The sequence below is a fragment of the Periplaneta americana genome, chromosome 12 (genome assembly GCF_040183065.1).
Source record: "Periplaneta americana isolate PAMFEO1 chromosome 12, P.americana_PAMFEO1_priV1, whole genome shotgun sequence".
Lineage (NCBI taxonomy): Eukaryota > Metazoa > Arthropoda > Insecta > Blattodea > Blattidae > Periplaneta > Periplaneta americana.
The window spans coordinates 14,698,126-14,712,995 of NC_091128.1; the positions used below are offsets into that span (position 1 = coordinate 14,698,126).

Consider the following 14,870-nt stretch of genomic DNA (forward strand, 5'->3'; position numbering starts at 1 on the left):
CTCTTCTTGTGCTTCTCAGCTCCCGACTTATGCTTCCCCTTGTGCATTGTCCACTAGTAACACTAATGAACAGATTTACTAGAAAAACGACAACGAAAAGACGAAAGGTTAGTCACAAAACATATTATGTAGGCCCTACTGAAAAGGAAACGTAATCCAGCGGCTTGGATTTGGGAGAGTCCACTAGCATATTGCCGTGGACCGGCAGAGGTTGGTAGTTAAGAGGAGAAGCCACTTGAACATGTTCGGTACAAGTGACGGGAACATATTTCAGGCAAATCCTGGAGCCCTCAAGTGTCGTATCGATGATTGTTAATGTGGGAAACTGATATTCTATTATATAAAAGTAAAATCATTTACATAATGAAGTGGTAATTTGTATTTTATTCTACTATTGTTGGTTAATATGTCACATTCATGTAACAAATGTTCTTACAAAATTTTATAGTACCGGTATGTATCTGTGAATAATTATTCGTGATAGTGAAAAGTACTTACCTAATCTGACGGGCCCATCTGCACTTGCCCCCTTTGCCCCCCTCCCCTTCTCGGCGGCCCTGCTTGCATATCAAAGCGACTTTCTTCTTAAAAAACAATGCAAACTCAGATTAATTCGTTTCACAATCTTTTATTCGTATAAAATATAGTATAATTTAGGCAAAATTCAGTACAATAGTGCAACACAAATTACTTTACTGTATTTTGTTTTTGTATATCTTTCACCTGTTCTACTGCTTAATAAAGTTCTTGAACATTTAAAGAAAATATTTTCATTTTCACTAGCTGAATCACTTCCAACTGCTTGACTGACTCGAAATCTATTGCTTTGACTAAGAACCTAACGAATGACACTTGCTTTTGTCTCGTTTTGAAGATTTTGTGGGAATGTGACATTTCATTATCGTTAAACAGATTTATCACACCCACTGCTAAAACCTTATCAGGGTGGTGAATTTCAACAAAATTTTGTACTGCTTCCCACTTTTTACACACCTCTTTAATCTCATTTGAAGCGAGGAATTTGTCTGCTCTTTTCTCGTCTTCCTCAGACAAGTTCCCCTCCATTGCCTCTTGCTGTTGCTTGCAATTGAAGCAAGTTATGTACAAATCATGCTGCTTGTATTGCAAGACATTGCTCGTTTATCGAACAAAAATATTTCCTCATTGTTCACTCATTTTGCAAAACACTCGCAAACCAAGTTACTCGTAATCCCAAGGTTTCACTGTATTTTTATCCTATGAACATATCTTTCAACATAAATTCTTACACTTGCTATACTGTATGTTGTTTCAATTTCATCAGCTGTTAATTTTCCTTCGTGTAAAAATAAGGTGTCACTACCAGAAAGGTTTGTTTTTATTTCCAGAAATTCCTACCAGCCATAAATTCTCTCAGTGCCCACTAACATCAGTAGATCACTATCATTTGTTATGACTGTATCACTAGCTCTGCCACCATAACAATTAAATTGGATTTAAAACTAATCATTCCACTTTGATTGAAAGCAATTAAGAATTTGACCCTCATCTACAATAGTCTAGATGGTTGTTTTACTTTAATCTCGGTACGGTAAATAACGGTTTTGTAGTTTGGATATTTATTTTTAAAAGCAGCCGATGTACTTTATTGAACACTTTGTTTATTTTGCCAGAATATAAATTTGTTTGTTCTTGATGCTAGTTCCATCAGTGTTTTTACAAATATTCGGGATACCCTGGTTCGATGCGTACTGAATATTCTCAAAGTAGGGTAGGAGAGACACATTTTCATATTTATTAAAAACAGCAGTAATCGATTTTCGTTAGACATTGCATAACACTTCGATTCTGGTGAGTTTAGGTGTTTTGTCACACTTTTTTGACATACGTGCGTTTCGTCACACTTTACACTTCTGTCACATCTTTTGTCGCAGGCCTACGATGTCACACATTAGTTTCTGACACACTTCATTTTAAGTTTCTTTACTTGAAGTATAATTGCAACAATTAGTAATTAATTACAATATATTGTTATACGTTACCAATGTTATGGAATAAATTTTTTTAGGTGATAATCAAAATTTTTCAGTTATGTCTAATAATATATGTTTCTGGAAAACTAAACGTGGGAAGGAGAAATTAATTCATGGACGATTTCTGTATACATTGCTCAGAGTGTAAAAGAATGGTGTTGTATGGAGATGTGACCAGCGGGATGGCTGTTCGTCTACAATAATGATATCAGAAGCAGACAGTCCATTGTAAAGGATCCTACAGAACACACAGGACATACTCCAGACTGGGGAAGAATTCATGCAATGGAATGTGTACAGGCAATGAAACATGCAACAGAAACGTCGATGCAGTCAACTTCAGCCCTTGTGTAGTGTCATTTAATTAACATGGACAGCGAAACCAATCTCAAGTTGCCGAAGCTTGAAACTATGAAAAGATCAAAGACCAGTGTGAAAAGTTAGAAGGGCTAATCTACCTGAACCGACAAACATCGATGACCTGCAAGATATAGCAGATAGATACAAAAAGACGATCAACAGTCAGAGATGCTCCTACAGTTAGATAGATTGGAAGAAAAAGTTGCTATATTCACAACTGATCGGCAGCTAAATTTCTTACAGAAAGGTGTGTACTGGATTATGGATGGAACATTCATGTCTGTTCCATGTGTAAAATATATGGTTCTTTTAGTGATAAAATTGTTAGTAATATAATTAGGATTATGAATCCTACAATATCTTTGAAATAAACCTTAATATATTTCGACTGTTAGATATTGATAATCGAGCAGTACTATCTCTCAACAGTTGTATGCAATACACGTTAACAAGTATGGGCAGTGGCTTCCGGTCGTTTTAACTCTTATGGAAAGAAAATCAAGGAGATCTTATGAACTTATTTTTAATACACTTAAAAAGGAGGTAATAACAGATTACAGAAACAGTTGTTGCCACACTTTATATCAACTGGTTATGAGGCAACTGTAATGGCCGTAATTTCAAATATGTTTCCACAAGCTAAGCTGGCCAGTTGTTTATTTCATCTCGGGCAGTGTTTTTGGAGAAGACTTCAATCTGATGGACTCGTTGAAGAGTACAACTGGGAAGAAAATGTAAATTTGCGATCCACGTTCCATTTGCTAATTGCAATAGCATTTGTTCCCAAGGAAGACGCCTCTGCTTTCGAACTACTAAGAGATACCATACTAGACAACCTTGTTAATCTCTTCGATTATGTCGAACACAACTATGTAAGAGAACGAAGGCATGGCAGAGGAAGGCAGGTGCCTATATTTCCTCCATCCACCTGGAATTGTTATGTTCGAATGCTAGAAAATCTTCCAAGGACCACTAACACTTGTGAGGCATGGCACCAAAGCCTTAACACACCAATTAGAAAGTTTCATGCATCATTTTACCATGTTCTCGAGACGCTGCAGGCTGAAACTGCAAAAATTCACAATGATATTGAAAAATTGGAAGGTGGACAGTCACCACTACATAAAAAGAAAAAAGATACAGATCTCGATACAAGATTATCACGAATTGTAGAAAGATATCAGGAATATAAAGCCGATGAGAATGTCCTAGGTTGCCTTCGAGCAATTGAGCATGGTGTCGCTGGACACTTTGGTTAAATTACTTATTTTGAATATATGCACTAACTTCGGGTAAAAAGTGTGTAAAAATTGATGAGTATTCAATAAATAATAGTGAAAGTAATATTGTATAGTGCATTCAATATTATGACGAAACATATCCACTGTGGTGCAAAGGTACATAAGACGAAATGCAATCTGTGACAAAACATGTTCCATATGACGAAAAAGTCCGTGATGGAATGGCTGTGACAAAACATACCTTTGGTAAAAGCACCAGTTACGAATACGGTGGATCCTGATTATGGTAACAGTTGAAGAAGTAAGTTAAATACCTCAGATGTTACTGAAGCGAAGTCATGAAACTCTGTGTTCATTTCATTTATTTATTCTGGTGTAGTTAGGGCCATGAGGCCTTCTCTTCCACATCACCAGAAATACAAATGCAATAACAAATAAAAAGAAAAATCACACAAAAATATACACAGGTTAGAGTCACACAAACTTTAAATGCGTGATTAAGTATCACAATTAATTGTATCCTAATTAATTAACGAACATAAACAAGAAACTTGCAATATTAATCTAGAGTAAGAAACACAAATCAACACTTCCAGCAATACCTAAATAAGAAACACAAATCAACACTTTCAGCAATACCTAAATACCATGAAATAAGACAAAATTTTCAAATTTAATTTTGAATTGTGATAAAGTCCGGCAGTCCTGACGACATTAGGTAACGAATTCCAGAGGCAAGGTATTTCTACAATGTAGGAGGTTGAGTATAAAGACATTCTGTGATGAGAAATAGAAGTGCTTGGTGCTGGTTTCGAAGAGTTGTAAGAAATTGAAAGCACGATAGCAGATACTTTGGAGTAGAAGTATGCTTGATTCTAAATATAAGAGATAGTGAATGTATTATTCTTCATTTCTTCAGATGCACACATGAAAGTAACTGGAAGGAAAACATATGATCAAATTTACGAGTAGTGTAGATGAATCATATGCACACATTACACTACGTAACTAAACATTGTTTATGTTCATTTCTTAGTGTTTATTGGATAAAATGGACGTGCTGAACACGAATATACCATTAGTTTCTTCCAAATGTCGATACTTTTTTAAATAAACAACTATTATGGTTTTTTAATAATTTGGTAATAATTTTTAATTTTCCGCTCTTTTGTGACAATCTTAGAAGTTCAAAGTGATTATCAGTAGATGGCAATGGCGTTTTTCATTAGTAACATCAGTATACATCGACATCTTTGTCATATCTATGTATATCGATATATATCGATATTTTGCACAAAACATCGATATATATCGATATTTTGCACAAAACGTCTTCCTGTTTGTGAAATTCTAAATTGCAACTATTGCAGTTCAGTGATTATAAAAACGATTGATTGTTGTTTTTAGTGAAATATGTCAGTATCCAGACGTTGTAAATTTCCTGCAGACTCATTTTGTTATGTTTGTGGGCATTATATCGCATCTAAAAAAGTGAAACATAGAATTGTGTTTGGGTCAAAGTTCTGTATCGCTTACCAAGCTTATTTCGGTATACCAGTTGGAGACCAAACTGTTGGATGGGCTCCTCATGTGTCTTGCGGTAGCTGTAGCTAAGGTTGGCTACGTGGAACAAGAAAATCTATGCCTTTTGCAGTTCCTCGAATATGGAGAGAGCCAACCAACCATCACGACAACTGTTACTTCTGTATGGTTGACATTACACATTATAAAAGTACCAAGAACAGAACACATATTCCATATCGTAGCATACAGTCATCTATTGCTCCAGTACCACACTCTGAGGAGCTGCCAATTCCATCGCCACCACAACAGAATGTAGCTGAAGATGAAGATGTACAAAATCTTAGTGATGATAGTGATTTCTGCAATAGTGATGAAAGCTAAACAAATAAAGCACAGTTCTTCACTCAACAAAAATTGGACGACCTAACCAAATCAAAGGCCGAACTCCTTGCATCCCATTTTAAGGAACGTAACTTGCTTGCTAAAGGATGCAAAATAACAAAATATAGAGTAAGACATAAGGATTTTGCGTGCTTCTATGAAATGTCTGAAAATCTATGTTTTTGTAGCAATGTTAATACTCTCTTTCAATATATTCAGATTCCTCATGAACCAAACCAGTGGCATCTTTTTATAGACAGCTCAAGCACCAGTTTTAAAGCTGTCCTACTACACAATGAGAACAAATTTCCTTCCATTCCAGTGGCTCATTCTGCACAGCTGAAAGAAACGTATGAAAATGTCAAGCTGCTCTTGGAAAAATTCAACTATGGATGCCACAAGTGGGATATTTGTGGTGATTTTAAAATGTTGGGGTTTCTTCTAGGGCTTCAAGGTGGCTACACCAAATATTCCTGCTTCCTCTGCCTATGGGACAGCAGGGCAGACAGTCAGCATTACACCAGAAGAGACTGGGCAACAAGAAAAGAATTGAAGCCAGGCACACACAATGTAATAAATGAACATTTTGTGTCTACAGAGAAGATTCTGTTACCCCCACTGCATATCAAACTTGGACTAAACATACAATTTATGAAAGATTTGAACAGTAACTCTGAGGCTCTAGCTCTCATCAGACAAATGTTCCCCAAGTTATCTGAAGCAAAAATAAAAGGTGGAATTTTTACCAGGCCTCAGATTCGAGTGATGTTACAGTCTAAAGAACTTGTAGATGTTATGACTCTTGACGAACACAATGGTTTTGAAGTGTTTAGAATGGTAGTGCAATGGTTTTTGGGCAACAAAAGAAGTGACAATTATTTGAGAATTTGATACAGAGTTACCGTGTTCTAGGGTGCAGAATGTCAGTCAAAATGCACTATTTGTTTTCTCATATTGATTTCTTTAGACCAAATTTAGGAGACGTAAGCGAGGAACATTGGGAACAGTTTCACCAGAACGTTCAGCTTATGGAAAGAAGGTATCAGGGTCGTTGGTATTGTGCAATGATGGGAAACTATATATGGAGCATCGTATATGCAGAGGAGTCAACAGAACATAAAAGGAGAAGCTGTTCTCGTGTACATTTCTGAATGATGGTATTGTTGTTTTCCTTTTTTCAGTGTTATTCAGTATTATTTGAACTTGTGTGAACCACTATAAAATGTATTGTATGTTAGATTTCACTTTATTTCTCTAGTTATATTAAGTAAACATGTAATTTTGGTTGTTTTTAAGAATATTTGAAGAATGGATTATTACATCCAAATATCGACAATGGGAAAAAACCACCCCCATATTCATAATCAGTATCACCAAATTAAGCAATAAACACCAAAAAAATAAGATAAACAAAAAGTTGCTCAAATTTTGTTATGTAGTGTTATGAACACGTTGTAGTCTCTCAGCTAAGAGTGAAAAGTGGTATAGTACTACTATCAAGAGTGCTATATAGATGATTATGTCGCATTATGACTGCTTGTGATTTCTCTGAATTTAATCTTAATCTAAATTTGTGTGCCTACAGTGAAATCGAATTCAAGTCTTCATTTATTTTGTTTACTGCATTACTAGTCTCGTCAGGATGAAAATGCAAATAATGTTATCTCTAATAGAAGAATACACTTGAAATCCTATTCTTTTGTTAACATCATCATTTGTTTCACAACTCAGATTTAATTGGGTCAATGCTTACAGGTATGTTTGCTTGTGTACAGTACATCATTATTTCCATTTGTGTTGCAGCAGAAAATTAGTTCACTGCACTGCCATGAACATCACATACTTGCGAATGCATTTATTTTATTATTTCCAAATTAATTCATTTGTCAAAATATTAAGTTTATTTCTTTCCACAAGCTCTTGAATCCATTCAATGGCTTCTGTAATGAAGTACTTCTTCCCTGTAAATTTCTGAAAATATGGTAGACTCAAAAGGCAAAGTTTTGGGGATGACCAGACCTTCTGTTTCCAAAAAAATGTGGACACTGCATATCCTTGAACTTTTAGTTGGCTCCCTTTGTGATCCATCAGGACTAGAGCCAATAATATAAATTTTACATTATAATTAATGATATTAATCTTTATAAGTATAGGGGACTGATAGTTTTGTAATTTAGCACAGCAGTTTAGCACAGATTAATTGAAACAATACCTGCTTAGAAAAATCAAAGTTGGAAATAATACTGTATGTGATTTATAGGCCATATGCACAGTTTTCTTCATTCTATTTTTGTGCTTTTTGTAGGAAATGTATAAAATACTACATCACTTGTATTATTGTATGCATTAGAACAACCCACTACGCAATATTAATAATGCTTTTTCCGCGTTTTTACTCTCCATTGAGTACAAGAGCTGGAGTGTTAGACCATAAACACATTGTCAGTGCGATGCCTCTGCTATGTTTAGTTCCAGGATCATGGCTCTGGCATAGCTTGCATGGTGCCTATAGGCCTAACGGCTGGGGGAATGGTCATGCTAACCACATGATACTTCTATTCTGGTTTGATGATCGTCCACCTCTGCTTCAGCAGTGTGACCATTAGGACAGCAGCTGCCTGGTTGGTCTGGGCCCTTAAAGGGCTGTAGTACCAAGAATTATTGTTATCATTATTAATTCGATTAAATATGTATCTAAAGACATTGATTGATAGACAAAAAATTTTTACAGGGTTGCAATTCAGTGATTTATTGCTTTGCTTTCATTGTTGATCTTCAGTAGAGTATGTTTCATTATTGTGGAAGCAAATAACTTTAAAAACGTCTGGTGTTCTTTTTGGAAAGTAAATTTGAAAAATCTTTATTTGAACTTCTAACTAACTTAATTTGCAGCACTTCCTGCACAAGCCACTAGTTAAAGGTATAAAAACTTAGATATTTTACAAAACGATGCACTTGCTGGACATCTCTATTATCCTTGTTAAAGTAAATCAGATGACTAATGGAGGAATAATGGAATGATCATGGCAGTGACAGTTCAAGTACTCATCAAAATCTTCTCACAGCTACTTTATTTGCTGTAAATCTCGCAGTAGGTCCCAGGAATTTACCATATGATTATGCAGCAGGTTTATCGTTCTGTATATGAAATAAAGTATATGCATATGCAAAGATAGATTCTGTCTCACACTGAACTGCTTGCAGGATGGGGTGGAGGGCAGCAGCAGCAACAACAGCAATCCCAGCTCATATCAAATTTTGGTGGTGGTTTATTTTCATCTGGAGGCATTTTAGGTAGCATGAGTACCCTTCCTACACCGCAGCCTGTTGAGAATCAGAGCTTCCAGCTTCAGAAGCCTCCTCCAGGAAACAAGAGGGGCAAGCGATAAAGTTGCAATGATTTCTGTGTGTGTGTGCGTGCATACTCGGATGTACAAAGGCGAGATTGGAGTGATAATCTGGACAATTGGTATGTTTCAGTAGATAATTTAACATTTATTTTTAATTCACAAATTGTGCTAAGTGATCAAATATTTTGTACTTGATATGTGTTATTGAACTGTAGCATAAGAAATAACTGAAATGTCGTTTTTCAGTAATGATTGTTAAAGAGAATGAATGTGTTATGAAATAAAAAAAAGTTTGTATGAATTGCAATTTTGTTGAAGTTGCATATATATTTTCAAAGAGTGTATACATCAATTTGGGACACTGTGTGTGCGTGTGTGCGTGCGTGCGTGCGCGTGTGTGTGTGCGTGTCTGTGCACGTGCGTGTGTATAAAAGGTTATTCAAAAGTAAGTTCCCATTTTGAAATTATAATAAGTTTATCAAATTAATTTTAGATTCCACAAAAATAAAAACACCAATTTGTTCATAAAGAAATGGGATTTTATTAAAACAGGAAAAAATTAAATATGACCACCACCGTGATGTTCAATAAGAAATAGTCTTTCTTCTATGCTATGAACGGCATTAGTAAGCACATTTCTATAGATGTTTTCATTGACATCCGATTTGATTGTTCCAATTTCTCACATGTAGTAAGTCTACTAAGAAATACGTTTTCTTTTAGATAACCCCATAACCAGTAGTCAGCTGGATTTATGTCTGGTGACCTAGAAGGCCAACTGTTCGGAAAATGCCTACTAATTACACGATCACCAAATGTGTTGCACAATAGTGTTTTTACATTTTTGTGTTTGGGAGGTGGACTGCCGTCTTGCATGAAAACAATGTTCTTGATTTCATGATTCTGTCACGCTGGTATTGCAGTCTTGTAACATTTGAAAATATCGCTGCCCGGTTATTGTCACTGTTTTTGTTTGTCCATTTTCAATTTCTTCATAGAAATGCTGTCCAATTATGAAATATGACATAAAACCACACCAGGCAGTAACCTTGATATCATTTAATCCTTGCTGTATAATTGTGTTCGAATTATCTTGTGCTCATATCCTGTAATTATGAGTGTTAACATCTCCGTTCAATTCGAAATGTCCCTCATCTGCCCATTTCTCAATCCATGTTACATTCAATATCTTCTCAATGCATATGCATATTGTCTATTGCATTCGTAAAGGAGACTAATTCGAACTCATAAAGGTAAAACCATTGTAAAAATTATTGAAATTACTCTCCTACAACTGCTGTCTGTATTCTGAACAACAATTATTGTTTATATAAGCATGACATAGTTACCATCTATGTAAAGATTTTTTTTTTTGTCCAAAACAGTAATGGTACCTATATGAAACCAAACTGCTGATATGTACAGAAGATACAGCTGTTTCAAAATCGGAACTTACTTTTGAATAACCCTATACTTTTCCCTAGTGTACTATAATATTGCATTTCCTTTCCATTGTAAAACTGGATGAATACATTACGATATCTCCTGACTGGAAAGTAACAACTTCAGCTACCAAGTGTGCTCCCACACACTAATTCAGAGACAGCACAGTATTGGTGATTTGATAAACCATAAATTTCGTAATGTTGTTATTGTTAACTAATGCTGAGTTTTGGGCAATAAAGCCATCAGCTCTCTTGCTGTCCAATATTTCTTACACAAGTGTATTTAGAGAAAAGAGCTGGACATTGCTGAAGATTATTCTGATCAATTTCTTTCTGATGACTGCACAATGCTCAAAAAATTGTTCTGCTTGAGGTCAGAAGTAGTAGTTCTCATCCAGAGATCTGAATGGAAGACTAATTTATCTCTGGAACATTTTACTTTTCCTTACATCTTGCGGCCACTAAAAGTAGCACTTCTTGTTGCTATACATAGAATTAAATGGTAGGTTTCAGATGGGGCCACAGTCAGGCCACTATTTTAGTGACGCATGAGTAGCATGTTCATGGCGCTGCTAACGGACGATGTTGGGCCACCAATTCCCTACACCTACATCATCACGACAGTATACAGGCTATGTTACGACAGGATAATATAGAATGACGATAATGATAATAATGATGATAATGATAATAATAATAATAATAATAATAATAATAATAGTAATGGTAATAAATAATATAACCATAGTATTATGGATATACAGTAGAGTGCAAATTAATCCGAACACGACATATTTTTACATTTTCTGTCATTGTTGGCCTCACAGCTGCTCATACCGCTTTAATTGACATCTGTAGTACGTGTAATTCCATTATTGAAGGTCTGTCATTATTTTTTTTATAATATGTGACATTTTGCCTGTCATTTTGTACTTATAAGCATTTCAGTTGTGTTGAAGACTTAATACTGCAATCCTGTGTACATTCTGTCGTCTTCACAAATGGATACAACTCCACGAAATCGGTCTAATATTATAACATTAGCAGAGCATTCTTCTATGACACAGAGGCAAATTGCTGCAGAATGTCACATCGGTTTGGCTACTGTTAATTCGATCATAAAACGATACAGGGGGACTGGATCCATCACACTCCAGAAAAAAGGAAACTGTGGCCGGAAAAGGAAGACTTCACCTGCAGATGATCGTTTAATTGTCAGGAAAAGTAAATTAAATCCTAGTCTAACTGCTGTCGACTTAACCCGCGAGTTAATGGCTACCACTGGGGCGAATATTCACGTCACAACAGTGCGGCATAGGCATTTGGAAGCTGGACAAAGGGCTCGTAAGCCTATTAAGAAGCAACTGCTAACCCCTGTTATGTGCAAAAAACGCTTAATGTGGGCAAAATTACATCAACACTGGACAGTGAATGACTGGAAGAATGTATTTTTTTCCGATGAGTCTCATTTCGAGGTCCACGGCCACCGTGTTTCTTACGTACGGAAAGGATCCGAAAAAGTAACAGCAGCTCATCTCCATCAAGCACCCAAATACCCCCCTAAAGTAATGTTTTGGGGTTGTTTTACACATGAAGGGCCTGGAGCATTAATACCTATCAAGGGAATGATGAATTCTGACAAATATATTCACTTATTGGAAACCAGAATCGTACCCCAGCTGCAAAAATCATTTCCGGATGGTAGAGGTGTGTTCCAACAAGACCTGGCACCATGCCATACGTCTCGAAAAACTACAGAATTCTTCAACAAGAAGAATATTCAGGTACTCCCCTGGCCAGGCAACTCACTCGACATCAACCCCATTGAGAACTTGTGGTCAATTTGCAAAAGAAGAATGCAAAAAATGGATTGTTCTACAAAGGAGAAGATGATTTCTGCCCTCATTGGTGTATGGTTTCGCGATGAAGAAATGAAGAATATTTGTGGGAAATTAGTGGAATCCATGCCAAATCGTCTCAGAGCTGTTATTAGGAACAAGGGAGGCCACATAGATTACTGAGGTATGTCTTAGATCCTTTTTTATCCCGTTTGAGTGTTTTTGCATAAGTAATTACGTTGTTTGGATTAATTTGCACGCTACTGTATATGTAATAAAATCTCATTTATTTCATCTAAAATAAAATAACGCATCTAAGCTAATGTAAATAAATTAACAAAGAGATATAAAAATTAATTGATCTCAACCATAGTATTATGAATGTATTATTTATGTAATAAAATCTCATTTATTTCATGTAAAATAAAATAACGCATCTAAGCTAATGTAAATAAATTAACAAAGAGATATAAAAAATTAGTTGATCTCAGGTTTGAACCTGGGTTCAATTACACCACGGCCTTTGATTTTACCATTACACTACAGACACCTATTATAATAGCCTATTGGTTGAATTACATGTTGTGAATGGTTTCATGTTTGCTGCCTATTGTATTTAATTTTTAATTCTTAAATATTAAACAAAAATATGTTTCATGCCATATTGTTCCTCATTTGCTTAACTTTAAATTAATGTTTTTTATCGTCCTGATGTAAATCATCAAACAAGGTATGGATTAGTCCTAGATTCAGTCTTTCCAAAACTAATGGATGAACTCAGACTCTTCTTTTATTTTTACGTCTATTCTTTCTCCATCTGAGCAAAGTAACCAAAAGTATATCTCCTTCTACGTCCATGTTCACTGGAAGACTGAAAAATTCTATACAAAAATTTAGTGTATTAAACAGCGCCACTAATGCGCATTTGCAGCGCCACTGACGCACATTTGCAGTACCATTAATGCAATAAAGGGGCCTCGTCTGAAGGGACCCATAATGTAAACATATCTTTATATTATGGTGGTTATATTATATCATCTACACACAATACCTGAAGTGTTTGAAGGAGATTATTGAATAACAGGTCCATGTGACCTAGCCAGGAGGATTGCCAGACAAATCCACCGACCATATCCTGCTTCACCACTTAGAGGATGTTTATGCATGCCATGGCATTTCCTCCACTTCGTATGGAACAGTTATACTGCTGTGACTTGGTCCCTAGAGTCTTGTTTGTTAAAAACAGGTTGCACCATGGGAAATTGAGGATGGGATTTGAATAGGAGAGGCTATGGAATGAACTTAACTACTCTGTGCAACCTTGTTAAATGTAATAGCTGAAACTGTGACTTTTATCTGTGGAGAACTTTAAATGATAAAGTGTACAGAAATAATGCCCATACACTGCAGGCCAAAAGTTTCCTGACAAACATGTCAATCAGTTATGTTTGACATTGCACTGATGTCTAAGCCATAACATGTAACAGTTGCAACTTTTCTGATCCGCTTGGCATGCAGTTTTGAACCAGATTCTGGCTGGTTGCATTTCCCACTGTAACAAGTGACAATTGTCACTAGAGTGCGAATCAAGCTCCTTCTTGAGAGGGGAAAACATTCAACCAATTTCTCATGTAACAACATTCTTCGCACACCAAAATTTTTTAAATAGGCTAAATGGCATTTCCTCGTTTACATGACCGAAAAGCTATACTAAACACTGTAACATAGGAATTAAACAAATTATAATCACCTTTTTAATATATACATTTCTCATATTATGAAAAGTATACAAAAGAGAAACAAAGTAACAGTTAGTGAAGTACAAGGTGTATTAAAAAAATATCGAACCTTTGTTCGGTAAAAATACATTTATTCATACACAGAACATTGACTCTGATCAGTTAGAAGCTAAAATGCTACATTTCTTGAATCTTATTCGTTATAATGACAAAAGTGAAGACGCTCGTTCTGTTACATCAAGTCATTCTAGTCACAAGAAAAATGTTCAACTCCCGAAAATTAACATTCCCACTTTTGATGGTGATTGGTCATCATGGTTACATTTTAAGGATACTTTCGATAACTTAATTTCTAAAAATGACGACCTGTCTGAAATTGAGAAATTTCACTACTTCATTTCAGCTTTGAAGGGTAAGGTTAAAGACACTATTAAAAATATCAGTGTCACAGAAACTAATTATGTGGTAGCATATAACTCTTAAATAATCGATATCATTGTCCAAGGTTAATCGCTGCAGAATATGTGAAGCAACTTAAGATTTATTCTACAGAATCTGAACTATGTCAACTCATAAACAAATTTCGAGGTCGCTTAGACGCATTGCAAGGACTTTTCACTCAAACATTCTAGACATGATTCTAAATGAACTCGTATTATCAAGAGTAGATAGAAAGATTAGAGTGGAGTTTGAAACTAGTTAGCTCAACAATCAGTAGTAACATTTAAACAGCTGATTAAGTTTCTTAAAGTTAAATGTCAAACAATGCAATTATGTGTTCCCAGCAACAATATAAAGGAATCTCAGATATCACTCACTGAAACTAGAAAAATCACCAAGCCTTAACACAAACCTACTTAACAACTAACAATCAATGTTGTTTATGTAATTGTAGACACAAATTATATCGATGTTTTCAATTTCTTCAAGTGAATCCTAGCGAGAGATTTAAAATAGTAAAAAATAGGGCTTATGCAGAA

At 35.4% G+C, this 14,870-nt stretch overlaps 1 protein-coding gene across 6 annotated transcripts in view; it reads left to right on the plus strand.

Moving 5' to 3' along the window:
• The window catches only part of Nup58 (nuclear pore complex protein Nup58), a 247,679-nt gene extending 238,504 nt beyond the window's left edge, over positions 1-9,175 (plus strand). For 2 of the 6 annotated variants that reach the window (XM_069840821.1, XM_069840822.1), the window contains one exon: positions 8,723-9,175. In XM_069840821.1, the coding sequence (XP_069696922.1) occupies positions 8,723-8,907 (185 nt within the window). In that variant the 3' untranslated portion in view covers positions 8,908-9,175. The remainder of the gene's footprint in view (positions 1-8,722) is intronic. The other 4 variants (XM_069840827.1, XM_069840823.1, XM_069840825.1 and 1 more) reach the window with 3 other exon arrangements.
• The last annotated feature ends 5,695 nt before the right edge of the window (positions 9,176-14,870 follow it).